This window comes from Penaeus japonicus, unplaced genomic scaffold (assembly GCF_977035675.1).
Source record: "Penaeus japonicus unplaced genomic scaffold, GWHDUDI00000001_assembly GWHDUDI00000040, whole genome shotgun sequence".
NCBI classification, from domain to species: domain Eukaryota; kingdom Metazoa; phylum Arthropoda; class Malacostraca; order Decapoda; family Penaeidae; genus Penaeus; species Penaeus japonicus.
In genome coordinates, this window is record NW_028234442.1 from 9,491,361 (window position 1) to 9,506,360 (window position 15,000).

The 15,000-nt window shown below is 34.6% G+C and overlaps 1 protein-coding gene across 1 annotated transcript in view; it reads right to left on the reverse strand.

Moving 5' to 3' along the window:
* Positions 1-6,685: 6,685 nt before the first annotated feature.
* The window catches only part of LOC122267112 (protein FAM91A1), a 9,216-nt gene continuing 901 nt past the window's right edge, over positions 6,686-15,000 (reverse strand). The window contains exons 3-15 of the mRNA XM_086534126.1: positions 14,774-14,877; positions 14,472-14,631; positions 14,090-14,241; positions 13,569-13,788; positions 12,984-13,078; positions 12,371-12,568; positions 11,555-11,718; positions 10,803-10,951; positions 10,422-10,482; positions 9,389-9,782; positions 8,794-8,940; positions 8,499-8,568; positions 6,686-7,767 (exon numbers count right to left, since the gene is read on the reverse strand). Coding sequence (XP_086390252.1) covers positions 7,642-7,767; positions 8,499-8,568; positions 8,794-8,940; positions 9,389-9,782; positions 10,422-10,482; positions 10,803-10,951; positions 11,555-11,718; positions 12,371-12,568; positions 12,984-13,078; positions 13,569-13,788; positions 14,090-14,241; positions 14,472-14,631; positions 14,774-14,877 — 2,040 coding nt within the window. The 3' untranslated portion in view covers positions 6,686-7,641. The remainder of the gene's footprint in view (positions 7,768-8,498; positions 8,569-8,793; positions 8,941-9,388; positions 9,783-10,421; positions 10,483-10,802; positions 10,952-11,554; positions 11,719-12,370; positions 12,569-12,983; positions 13,079-13,568; positions 13,789-14,089; positions 14,242-14,471; positions 14,632-14,773; positions 14,878-15,000) is intronic.

Consider the following 15,000-nt stretch of genomic DNA (forward strand, 5'->3'; position numbering starts at 1 on the left):
AGTCAAATTTGCTTTGTTATGGCTAGATAGTGCAAATGCAAATATGATATCTTGTAACTGGTAAATGTATGCAAGTATAAAGTTTGAAATTTAAGAATTACACCTATTTGGCACTGTAAAATATTAAAAAAGAATCTAAGTAAGGTTACAAAAGCATAGATAGTAGCAAAGATTCCATTATAAGTAATATCATGCCAGGAGAAAATATAAAGGACAGTGAACAAGGCAAAATGAGACACCGATGGAAAATTAATATCAATCCATTTGGAACAAGAATAAACCTGTTACAAGTTGGTGTTATTATAAATGACAAAGAATAAATATGAGCTTTCAAGGAAAGAAACATGGATCTAAAAAAGCATGCAAATTTTGGGAAAAAACATTACAATTACATAATGTGAAAAATCAAATAAGCAATGGTTAGAAGTTTTATTATCATTTTTTTTGACAAGCTTAAATGTACCCATTTCAGATGTTCTGTGTTTATATACAAAGGAAAAAATGGTTCAGCTTTGTGATTTTGATGACTTGTAATTTGTTAAATCTTTATTCAGGTTTACCAAAACAAACAATCTAACAAAAAAGTACCTTTCCACTGTCATAATGCTAGCCTAACTTGTCTAACATTGACTTTTTTCTTAAAGTAATATAATAGCAATATTATTCCCAATGACAACTGGGTGTCACACCTCTGTGACACGGCAAAAAGTGTGTGATGACAGTGCGACACACCAGTGTGACGTCCCCGAGACGATATTACTTAGGCCCGGAGTAGGGGGTTGTCAGTTTTCTCCGGGCCCGTTGGCATTGGGTTAACAGTAAATTCTATGCTGCTCCTATTTGTTAAGCAAGAGGATTGTCAGTTTAAATTTCACTATCACTCACCTAGAACCCATGAGAATGATTGATTATCAAAAATCATCTGCCACATCTACAACTAGAACCCATGAGATTATTTAGTTTTGATAGAATAGTATTCAAATCTTTCTTTGATTACCCATAGTCATATCCTATACAGTTCCCAATTCTCACATCCTAATTCTGAAGGAATATTAATGTTTTCTCTAAAGTTTTATCAATGAGAATATGCTCCAAAACATACACAATTCAGTCTCTTGCATTGTCTTCCACACCCTTTATACAGAATGCCATTAACATGTCATCATTTTACAGTCCACCAGATAAATGTTCCTGATCACATGCAACTACATGCATCTGACGATTAAACACATAAGACAATTAATTAAGCATATATTATAGTTTGCTTTGTAAGACTGCATTTTTTTTTTAAATTAAGCAAAATAATAGAAATGATATATACATGTATGGGGTACCGACAATATACAAGGATGAATATCAGCCTCTATAGAGTACCAAATTAAGGGTGAATCAAGATAACTTCTAATGTAATGATAATGATCAAATAACTTTTTATCCTATCTCTTCCTTTGCTGAAGAACTTTTGTTGTTAAAAGTTTAAATGGACGATCCTGCTTACTGGTTTAAAATCAACATATATCCTGACATTAATATCTTGGGGAAATAATTAACAATGCTGGCACTTACGGAAGGTAATTGGAAGACCTTGTGGGGGGCAGGGGAGAGGGGGGGGAGTGAAATGCTGAGTTATACTCTATGTGAATATGCAGAAACAAACACAAAAAAAGGGGGAAAATCCATGGAAGAACAAATATTCATATGAAGAAGAGTTAAGTGAATTAGAGCTAGAAACACTTGTGCATAGAGATATTCTAAGAAATATGCACATGCAGCCTATTTCACCTTAAAATGAGATTAAAAGTTATATCAACATTGGTATTCCTTCAGCACTAAGGCAGTCTGCACAATTCCTAATAAATTGAGGCAAATTCTGCAAGTGTCACTCTGTACCTTAAAATATGGGTTTGATCTAGAGCAGTTTATGGAATAATACCTTTATCTGTATCTGGTTGTTCGTTTTCATCTGACGAGGAATATTTTAACCTAATTTAAAATAAAACTTGGTACCTAAAACAAAATAATCCAGTACATTTTAAATATATATATTTTTTCCAAGTGTCAATATATACAAATGATGTTTACAAGCAGCAGAGAATATATAAGATAATTGTCTTTTGGTCTTTTTTTCTTTAAAGAAATAGCAATAGGAAATAATATCAACTATTTTCTTTAAGCTGTTGACAGAAGACAAAAAACCTCCATCGTAACTCAGACCTTATCTGTTGATGCATAATTATTAATGAATACTGATACATTTAGCAATAATGTTTCTTTATTCTTTCTCTATGCTTCTGGTAGCTTGTGCTTTTACTGTAATAAAAAACAAAGCACCAGAAAATAATAATGTATATTGGGATTTCCAGTAAGTGTCAATATGTCAAAGCTAAGACATTATTCTATGCACAGCTTCATGTACATATTGAAAACATTTGAATAAAAGTTACATCTGTATTTACTTGCAGTATATCAGTATTCTTCAAACATTAATAAAGGATTCTCTTCTGTCTCAGCTGTAAACAAGAAAAACAAAGAAAAAGAAAAAATTACATAAAATTCTCCTTAATTACCAAACCTGGAATGTTAAAAGAATCATCTTACAAAAATCAAATCGTACACACAATATCACTTCACACATTACAGACGAAATCAAGTCAAATACAATCTTGAACACAAATATACATAGAGAAATCATATTACAATTGGATAAGCAGAGAAAGTCAAAGAGAATTACAATATTTTTCTAGAAGATTGTTTAAAAAAAAAATGCCTACCATTTTGTAGAAGTTAGTTCTCCAATGTGACTACCTGGCAACTTTAATGTAAAATTCTTCAGTCTATTTAGTTATTATCACAAAGGTTATTCATTTCTCTTCAATCATTCTTAAGAAATTTGATTACTCAACAAATCCTAGTGGTGGATTTTTTTCTTTTTGTGCGTATTGTATCGTTATTGTTCATTGAAGGAAAAAGCCAAATTTATAAATGATCCTACACTATCAGCAAACTATTAGTCATTTAACACTATTGTTGGCACATCTGAACTTATTTACAATACAATCGCTCCAGCAAGACAGCAGAAAAAAATTTGAGAAGGTCTTCAACCTTCCTTTAAAGTCTTGTTAGTGTTCCAAAAATTGTAAACAAAAGGCCCAATTAGATTTAAAATCCTTACCAAAACGAATGCTTGAATAATTTCCCAACTGCGTAATATTGCCATAAACAATAATACTGTACATAAATCCCAACACAAGATATATTATATACCATGGAAAACATGAAAACAATCGAGTTTTATAAACACAAACTTCGATAACACCAAGGGATTCTGACTGACTCACTACAATAGTATAAAAAAATTTAAAACCTAATATACTGGTAATACTATATATGATAGGCTACAACCAAGATGTTAGATCTGTAAGCCATTAAACAGGTAGGGTGTGTTTGTGTGTGAGTGTGAGTGTGAGTGTGAGTGTGAGTGTGAGTGTGAGTGTGAGAGTGAGTGTGAGAGTGAGTGCGCGTGCATCTGGAGATTGCAAGAAAATCTTGACCCACACACTTCAGTTATTACAATGAAAAATGAGCCTAAGATGAGCCTTAGCACTGTCACACTAAGCACACTCAAAGTGATTTTGCTGACCAAGAAAAGGCAACAATTCATTCACTAGGCCTAGCTTTTTCCTTGTTTTTATTAGCCAAGGTCCAGAAGTGCTTGGTAAAATTCTACCTTTCCTGTGATGTAGCAAGAATCATACCATCATCATAGTAACTCTCACTCTCAAACCCTGATGTGAGAGTATAAAGACGTATTTGAATTCAGTGGTAATCTTGCAAGTTGGCTTTATATTTTATAGAAAAAGAACATATTTCAAAGCAATTCCTTCATAAGGCATTACACCAAGTATATATGGAAGCACTACGTCAGACACTACCTGCTTCTACTTTAAAACCATACTGTTATACCAATACTAAAAATATACCACAAAGCTCAAAATGCTTCAAAGATCACACCATTCAAAATGGAAAATGTTTGTATAAACATTTCAAAGAGACTGAGTTTGAATTTCTTTATTAATTAAAAAGAACATTTAGGCATTTAATTAGAATTTAAATACTACTGCAGATCAGAAATGCAAACTACTTTAATCTATAAGTGACTTATTGAGTAATTTCAAAAGAGGGCCTTCTAATTGTTACTGATATTTGATCAATGAAAAATATCTATAATTCTAAAGAACAGGGCCAAATTATTCAGTATAAAGGAAAACAAAAAAAAACATTTGTAGTGCTGGGTTATCTTAAAGAAAAATATGTTTATGTCAAGAAAATGGCAGCTGTTAATGTATAACAAACTTCCTCTATAAATTAACACCTGCATAACCTTCATATACTTTCAATTTCAAAAATTCTCTATACAATAAATAATCTGCCAATTTTTCATTATGACTGAAATATTTTCTTTGGCTTTATTACAAGACTAGAGAAATCCCATTTCTTGACCATCTAGTCATTTTAAGCAAGGAACTGTGTATTTCTTGCCATTATCTTGGTCAGGGAAACACCTGCTTAAAACACTGCCAGTCCCAGTTTCTCTTTGGTTTCTGTCTATTTTTGTTCCTTCCCCCATTTTGTATTTCTTCTGTATGGAAAATATTATATTTGCTGGTCTATCAGACTCACTGTTTTTCAGAAAAAAAAAGTATACAAAATTACCCAGGTTCAATATACCTATATTATCATTGGGAAAACAAGTGCCAAAGGGCAAAGGCTTATAGCTAACAGAAAGAGGGTGTTGCAGTAAGATGTTCGACAGACGTAAAAGTCAAGTTCCGAATAGATACATATAAAGTCCAGTCTGTATAAAATATCCAATTTATATAAGATAAAATCTAAAACTTGTAGCAGAGCTATTCAAGGTCTATGCCTGTTAACTGACAAGGCTTAGAACATTTCACTGTACCTTTTTCCTCACACACACATAACCTACACCAGACTATGTTTTTGTCCTCTTCCTGATCAATGAACTCTTCTCTACATAAATGCTGCATCCGACATGAATGCCAGATAAGTGTCATAACAGCAGATATGCACAAGTTTCATATCTTACTCCAAGTTTTCTTAGCTGATGCCAGCAGATTTCTGTTTAGCTTCATGTGCAGATATTGCTTCCTAGTAGAATTACTAAAATACTTTTAACCCATTAATGCAAGGTGACAAGATATCACATCAAGTGGTGGCAGGACCAGCTGCCGAGAACAAGATATTTTGTCACTGCTTTCCTTTTGGCTGTCGTGCTGGGTGATCAGGCGTGTAGCATTTGGCCACGGCCAGAGCAGGCGAATAGCCCAAGGCATTAGGCTTATGCATTTGAAGTACCCCGGTGTTTAGATCATTTGGAGCCAAAAGAGCCCCGTCAGCAACAGGTTAAATTGATGTACAATGACATGTTCTATCCCCTTCCCATAACCTTGCAAAATAGGTGCATCTTATTGGTCAGCAAATACAACTTTCAATGAATATAGAGGCTACAATTCTTATTTTGTATGAAAAAGAAAGAAAGAAAGAAAAGGTTCCTTTCAAAAAACAGTAGTGTGAGTTCAGGACCTTAAAACAAAGGGCTTCTACTGGTCCTCAAAGCAGTACTGATAGTTTTAAAAAATCAGTTCTCGCTTGCAATTTTTTTCTTTGTCTTTCTGATCTCAAAGAAAAGAGTGGAGTTCACCATGAAGATGGACCCTAGGTTTTCTGCAGACTCCATACAATATAACTGAGCCTGTGAATGTGTGTGTCTTGTTTACATGTGTGCATGTGTGGTGTAGTGTGTGTCAATCCTTCCTTCTTTTGGGACACTGGGTAAATCAGTATAGATATAAGGGGCCCAAGTATGAAATAACCTTATTATGCAAAACTAATGATAAGAGACTGCCCTTTGTAGACAGAAAACTCATACATTAAACCAGGTGATACAAGGAATATATATATATATATATACATGCATTGTCCACTTTAACTTTGCTTTATCAACAATTTCTATCATAATTATTTATATTACTATTAGCATTGTTATTAGCATTATTGTTACAATAATGATACTAATAACAATACTAATAACAAAACTAATAACATCAATAATGATAAATACAGTAACAGATTTTTTATTCCTATGAAAATTAAAGGAATGGGGTAAAAAGGTGAGTTTAAATAAACCTAATAATTGACTGCTTGGTGACTAAGCATTTGTTGAGCCATTTATGTGAAAGAAAAAAATAAATAAATAAAAATAATAAAAATAGAGTGGACAGCACAAGTCACCAATGCCAATGAATTAAAATCTTAAAACAAAAGAATTGCCCTGGACTCAAACTGATAAATTTTGATAATACTCTTGTTTATTTTGATGGGATCCTGATAACAAATTGGACGGAAAAAAAAACTATGAGGAGAGTTCATGTACATATACATATATATACATATATATATATATACATATATATACATATATATATATATATATATATATATATATATATATATATATATATATATATATATATAATATATATTAATATATAATATAATATATATATATATAAGTATATATATGTATATATACATACATATGTATATATAAAATCCATATCTTTAGTTTGGCTCTGATATTAACAGAGAGAAAAAAAAACAAATCGATACCAATAAATTCTACTTTACTAAAATGTATTTTTTGCTTTTTATCTAATTTTAGAATAAAGGAGATTTTCTCATCAAATAAGTACAAAATAATCATTTAATAACTGGAATTTGTCTTATATAACACAAGTTAATTGTAAATCAAAAGAGATCACATACTGTATACATATATGCATGCATGTAAAAGAAAAAGAACATTTACGACAAATTGTGTAGATGAAAAGAGAGGGAGGGACAGAGAGAAAGATTGACAGAGCAAGAGGCAGCAAAAGCAGACAGATTAAAAACCAGAGAGAGAAAAGAAAGATAGAAAGAAAGAAAGAAAGAGAGGGAGGGAGAGAGAGAGATAGAGAGAGAGAGAGAGTGTATGTTGGTGTGTTTAGGGTGTGGGCACAAGTATATACTACTTGTTTGTAATATTCTCTGACACAATCTAAACATTGGTATGCTTTGCTATATAAAACAAATATAACAATAGCAATGTATACATGCATACTGTACATGTGTAAACATAGACAAACAAAAGCCTGCAGGAATGTATATATGATCACACCCCTAAATGTCAATTTAAATAATATCAGTGATAATAATGATACATGTTTAGCATTTATCCAAAAGTTTGCACAATACTCTGATATGACTTGTTGCCATAATTTACAAAGTGTTTTGCAGATTCATTATCTAAGAACTTTTAATATAATCTATGTTGCAGGTTTACATGATGCACTATAGTATATAGATCAAGGGGAGAAAAATATAGATTTCTACCTCAGTTAGGTATTATGCCATTTCATAAATACATCTTGCTATGCACTCATTACCCAGGTAAACTTCACTGTTTCCACTCACACTAATTTTCCACAAAACGAATGCTAATGTACACAAACTTATTTAGTTTCTAATACTCATGCATACTTATCTCCAAGCGCACTAATTCTTCCTGCATCTTCATTATCAGGAGCCTTCCCATGGGGCTAAGGAACCTCCACAGAAGAGCAGTGGAGTGGTGGGAAGGGGCAAGTTGGAGGCTCCTTCTCGGCAGCCTCCCCTCTGCTGTACCTCCATGCATACGCCTTGTGCCTGTCAAGTAATGGAGAGTGAAATTTCATAAGCAGGGAAGGAAAACTGAAAATTAATGACAATTGTATTTGTTCATGAGAGTACATAAATACAAAAAACAAGTTGCTTTTTGTCCTCCCCTAAAACAGCAGTACTTCTATCACACTGAGTATAAACAAAATAATATGCTGATATGGACCTTAAACTACAATTTCAGTCAATTGCAGTATCAATATAGCCTGTGATATGACAGATTTAAGTCTTTAAATATAGTAAAAACAAAAAACAAAACACAAAAATGGCTCTAGCTTTACAATGAGTGACTAAAAGACTAAAGATATGTTGCATGAAGCTGCCCTACTCTGAAATAAAACCCATCCTGGAGACTGGACAAGCAAATCTATCCCCTGCCCATAATGGGTTATGAACAATAGAACACTAACTGACTGTTAATCTGCCTTCAAGCATCAGTCAATCAGCAGACAGAGTTCAACTATCAAGTAAGTCTTTTTTATATTTTGGAATGAAATCAGTGAAGCTCTACACTGAAGTTCAAAATATGAAACATCAAGAGTAAATAAAATTGAACAAGTGGTTCTTCTAGTGATAAACCTTAACTCATACTGAAAAAATCAAAACAAAAAATCTAACATCTATACTATATATGCACTGATGTATGGTTTGCAAACGCTATTTTGTATACCAAAAAATGAAAAGAAATATACATGATCAATTAAAACTCAGTTTCTCACCTTATTTCCACTGATAAAGTTCCTTAAACTGTGAATCAGCTTGGCATTGGATTCACTGAATTTTTCAATGCTAAATAAGGAAAGAAACACAAATAGATAAATAAATGCATAACAAATCATTAGTCCCTTGTATCCTTTTTTATGTTTGCAGTTCTATTGATATTTCAAAAAATATATGAATATATGAAAATAGAATATGAAAATAGAATAATTCATGGATATACATATTTCTATATTCATAAAAGCTATAGCATAAGAAAGCCTTTTCTTTTTAACAAAACCACTAAATTCATACCTCTCTGAACTGAACAGCTGGTGTGAAATGATCTTCTGAGAGACTTGCTGGTTGAGAGAAGCATCAAACAAGGGCAAGCCAAAGTGGCACTCCAGCAGATGCCACTGATCAACAGCTGGACCACCTAGAGGCAGTGTCATGCCTTCTCTGTCATTGTTAAGAGAAGGGATAAGCATTTAGGTCTCATAAGATTCTTTTCAATGCCTGACATGTCATACACTCAATAGTTACCCAATAACAATAATTTCTTTGCTTAACTCATATATTCTACATTCAGAATTTCTTAATAATTACTGGAACCTTGTTAAAAAAAAAAAAAAAAAAAAAAATCTTCAAGCAAAAGTACTTTAATGACAACAAAAAATCTTTTCAAAAAGTACATATCCAACACTTCATACAAATTCAATCATGACATAATCTTTCATAAACACATATGCTTCACTCAATTATAACTCAGTAACCACATGTTCAAATCAACTCTTTATCTTTGAACTCTTTATTGCTACAAGATATTTCTTCAACACAAACATGTGGCAATCAATATCTATTTTATATTCAAGAGCCAGAGCCTCTTTGTATGGGATGAAAAACTAACCTCCGGGGATCCTGCCCCTCACTCCTCTCGTGAACGATGCTGGCCACATCGTCGAAGCTGATGACCTGGGGAATGGAAGTCGTGGCTGGGTCAAAGTCTTCACCAGGCACAGCGGTGTCCATGAGGTTGTCCGTGAAGCCCTTGGAGACGTCGGGTGCCGTCACATCATTGGCCGTTGGTTCTCCACTTAATGTCGCAGAGCTGCTGTTGATGAATGCTCTAGCTGGAGTGCTAGTTGAGCCCTGGGGCATCCCTGTGGTGATCTCTGCTGCTGTCATGGCATTGACGCCAGGAGTGTCAGCGGCAGGGAAAGCCACTAGCTTGATGAACCCAAAGGTGTGTTGCAGGTCCAGCTGTTTGGACAAGGCCTGTACAGCAGGATGGTTCACTTTCTCTGTGAGAAGAAATACATGGATAAGAAGAAGGAAATGCACTTTGGGCTTCTTTTCTCTTTTGCATTCTGAAATTATATAAATCACATGACAAACCTATAGAAGTTCAAAAGATGAAACCTCAAATGTAAATAAAATTGAAGTAATAACATCTTCAAAAATATTAAGACTAATCTTACTAATATCAATAACAGAAGTAAAACATTAAACTCTTACCCATATATTAAGTATCAAGCTGTACAATAAAATTCACAAGTTGATAAAAAAAGGCAAAAGCTGATTGACTTATTTCCAAATATATACATCAAAATCCTATATACATAAAAACCAGTCAGGTTATGAAATTGAATGAAAGTGTTCTATAACATTTCAGTCTATAAACTGAAATACTTGTGGACTGACTGAGCAACTGGGAATAATCTAAAACCAAATATCATTTTATGTTTAATATCCTGTGGACTATTATACATTACTATAATAACTTTATAATTTCATATTTGCATACAGAAAAAAAAAAAAAAATTATTATTCAATTAAATGAATTTCATTTTACAAAAAATAAATTTCTAAGAAAAAGGTTTCTAATCAGCTACAAAATATGGACATAACATTTAAGGTAAAAAAAAAACAAAAAAACTTACTTGAATTTTCTAGAGGAAATGGAATGTACTGAATACAAACATCATGATACCATCCATAAGCCTGAAACGTGAAAACAAAATCAGCAACCTTACAATTTCAGGCACATGTGGGAAAAAAATCTATAAAAATCCAAATCTAAAACACTCATACTGCTATACTAACAAAAACTACACATAAAATACCACCAGATGAATCCTGTCCATAATTTAAAAACATTATGAGACAAATGGCTAAACACAGGGAAGATGAATCCAATGTAAATTCTTAATTCAACTGACTAACTTTTAATCCTCCAAAGAAAATAAAAGAGATGATCTAATCCTCAAACTAAAATGAAAAAGAAAAAAAGAAAAACTACAAAAAACAACAGGAAACCACACCTGAATGAAGACAGGGGAATGCATCAGGGCTTCGTTGACTGTGGTGAAGAGGGCAGCGAGAGGCACCACAGTTGGATCGTGGCCCCAGGGGGTGACCAGCACCTTCTCGTACCCCACCAGGCACTCCGGCAGACGACGTAACCTTTCACCTGCGTTTTGATGAATGTGAGAGGGAGGGAAAAGAAGGGAAAAAGAGATGGAAAGGGGTGTTGGGTTAGTAACAGAGGGTCAGGGAGAGGGAGAGGGCGAGAGGAGAGTGAGAGAGAGTGAGAGAGAGAGAGAGAGAGAGAGAGAGAGAGAGGAGAGAGAGAGAGAGAGAGAGAGAGAGGAGAGAGAGAGAGGAGAGAGAGAGAGAGGAGAGAGGAGAGAGAGAGAGGAGAGAGAGAGAGGAGAGAGAGAGGAGAGAGAGAGGAGAGAGAGAAGAGACAGAGGAGAGAGAGAGGAGAGAGAGAAGAGACAGAGGAGAGAGAGAAGAGACAGAGAAGAGAGGAAGAGACAGAGAAGAGAGGAAGAGACAGAAAAGAGAGAAAGAGAGAAAGAGAGAAAGAGAGAAAGAGAGAAAGAAAGAAAGAAAGAATGAGAGAAAGAGAGAAAGAGAAAGAGAGAGGGAAAGAGAGAGAGAATATTAAACTTAATTCTAATGCTACATCTAAATATAAATAAAAAATACTATATATTCCACTCAGTCACAAGTCATAGACTACAACACCTGGCAGGGTACACAAACCTTATCATCTTTATCCTTAACTCACCCTTAGGCAATAATAATGAAGGCGGACCAGAGCTTGTGATATGATATAAGAAGAGCTTGAACCATATAGAGTTAACCTCAGGAATGGCGGGACCAAAATGGGGAGGTGTTTCACCCTCTATTGCTGAGATCTCGTAGCTCAAAGGGGCCATAGATACAAGGAACCTGTAAAAAGGGAGGAAGAAAAAAAAAAGTATAAATCACAATGGGGCATGAGAGAGATATTCAGTAAGACTAAATATAGAAAACAAAAATAAACAGTAAGGTAAAACAACACTTCATTTTTTTCACCTGATAACAATCACACACACACACACACACACACACACACACACACACACACACACACACACACACACACACACACACACACACACACACACACACAAATACAAACACACACACACACACTCTCACACACACACACACACACACTCACACACACACACACACACACACACACACACACACACACACACACACACACACACACACACACACACACACACACACACACACACACACACACACACACACACACACACACACACACAATCTGAGCTGGATATCTTAAGTTGTGTGTATTTTCAATTATTTTCTAGACTTACGGTATAAAATATGAGTCTATCTATGATATATTTGCTAAGTGGTACTAATCAGCATTTGGTATAATGAGCCATCATAACTGAAAGAATATATATCTTGTAAATTCAACAAACAGAAAAATTAAGTATAAAAGTGATTTAGTTCCATAAAATCGGCTGTCACATAAGGATTAAATAATCCTAGACTATAGAGAAAAGGAAGATGCCCTTACTGGTAGTTTTTCTTCAGGAGTCGAGCAGTGGTGGCTGGGTCGAGGTTGCTCAGACTCTCCCATCGGATCAGGTCAAGGGCATGGGGCACCTCCTGGCCAGGGGAACAGAGGTCGCGGTTGTGCCGGAGGAAGGTCACCGATGTGCGCAGCGTAAGGGCATGCTCAAAGTAGCGCTGTGCTTCACCTTCTGAGTCTGACCTGCAGGGGAGATGGTGAGGTTGCTAAGGTGTCTCTATCAGTGTGTAATTAAAGGAGTTCTATTATCATTGTTGACTATTTTTCCATGAAGTGCTTTGTTATTTCATTCCATATAGTCTAATGTAATTTCATGAGCTCTTTTCTTCAACCCCACAACTGGACCAAATGAACAGCCAAAGAGTACTGCAATCATTTCATGTTCACATTTGATAGTCTAAGAAAATAATTATGAAACTAAAAAATCAAAGTCTTCTCACTGACTCTTTTTTCCTTTTTCATCACATCTTATCTCAATATGATGTAGTTCCTCCAATCAAATCATCTCCATTCTTTTTCCAAAAGAAATGAAAATACTGAACAATCTGTTCTCTGCCACTGCAACTAGACAAGGAAGAGGCCTCTATATATATCTTACCTCTGTATCTTGTCCAGCTCAGTGAGGAGTGAGTCCAGTCCTTCGTCTAACATCTTGCCCACTTCAAACATTGTGACTGCATGACTTTTTAGCCCCTTGAAGGTAAGAAAATACGTCTCAATATCGTGTACATACTGAGTGCAAAATTTTCACTTAATCATTTGAAGAGAAGTCATGTTCAAATAACATAGTAGAATATTGAAATAACATAATTCCATGCTTTCCTTCATTAACCCGAAATATTTCTAACCTACAGATGGAGAGCAACTTTGAATAGAATATGTGATTTTCAATACTTCTGCCCTGTTCATAAAGTATTGGGTAAGCATCAACCATAAGTTTCATTTAAGTATCTTTGACCTCTTGTAAATACTTCTCAATAATTAGTGCATTCAGTACATAGTGGACCACCATCAAATAGCCAAAATCCATTGTTTTAAGGGTTAAGTTTATATCAATATATGTCTACAAGGAATACAATGAAAAAACAATAGATCATCATCGAATAATTATAATAAATATTCAAGTGAGTGAACACTTTTCCTCAGGGTATAGTACATCCTTTCTAAAGTCACCCTTCTATACCTGAGACAAGTTCCCCATCATCAGAAAGGCTGTGAGGGTGGAATCATAAAGAAAGGCTATCCTCTTGCCCTGTCCACTGAAGGCAAACCCAGCAGCCAGAGAGTCGTCGGTTGGGGTTCGTGGAGTACAAGCCCCTATATCTTCCCCCTCGCCTGGGGTGCTCTCGGCTAACGCTGACTCTAGCTCTAGCAGGAGCAGGTCATCTGCTGTAGTTGGTAGCCTGTGGAATAAGTAAGTGATTATGTTTTAAGATGTTTTTGTGCTTTAATCATGCTTTTACTTTTTACCCTCATTATTAAAAGCATTTTGTTAACACAATATCTCTGCTTCTTGTTTGCTTACTCATGACTTAGCTATTTTCCCACATTCATGGTTATCTTATCTATAAAGAACTTGAAATGGATTAGATAAAGCTCTTCCAAGCATAAAAAATTAATCTTAGATAGAAGAAGAAATTCTTATAAACATCTAAAAGTACTCACAAAAAAAAAAATCTAAAACCCAAAGACCCTTCAGCTCACTTTTTTGAGGTTGGTGCCATGGCAGATTCCCAAGACGGATGCATTTCATAAGTTGACATCTCAACATTCTTCTTGTTTGCGAAACCCAGGCGACAGAAGAGTGATACAGCAACTTTAACCAATGCAAGATCAATCTCCAGCACTGTTGCTAGCTGTCAGGAATGATAGAGAGATAACCTGTATCACAAAAGCTAAACAAACTAAAAACAGATCAAAGTCCAAACATCCTTTTTTTTCTCTCTCTCTTTCTCTGGCAAGTGTATGAGGCAATCAGGATAGACTGATTAAATCCTAATAATATCATTGGTTATATAATATAAAAACAAACTGTACATATGAATATCTCCAAATGTCACACAATAAGCCACCTATGCCTATTCACCTCAGAGACAGGCGTATGTTCATCAATGGACACAAAGATCTTGTACATGAGACTCTCAAGGTAATCCCCGAGGACCCTGTTCATGACAAATCCCTCTAGCGGTGGTACAGATATACAGTCGCTGGGACTGATTGGGACTTCCAAGTAGACCAAACCCTTCCTAGAAGAAAAAAAAGAAAATAAGAAAATAAGAACAAAAAAGGAAAAATATGTGTAATTTAATAAAATCTACTATTTGATGGTTCAAATATAAGGATGACATCTGATTTGAAGGATAATACATTTCCATGTGAGTAACTTACGTATATAGGCTGTGTACACACTCCTTATCTAGATCACCTGCTTTTTGGGAACCAACATCAATAAGAGAGTCTATGACAACTTTTTCTCTCTTCTTTACTAAGCTCTGCAAAACAGAAGTATGAATATAATTATAAAGCAACAATCAAATGAAACCAATCTGGGAACACTATTTAAGAACACAAAACAAGATACATCTAAAGCACTTATGACAAAAATACTAAAAATT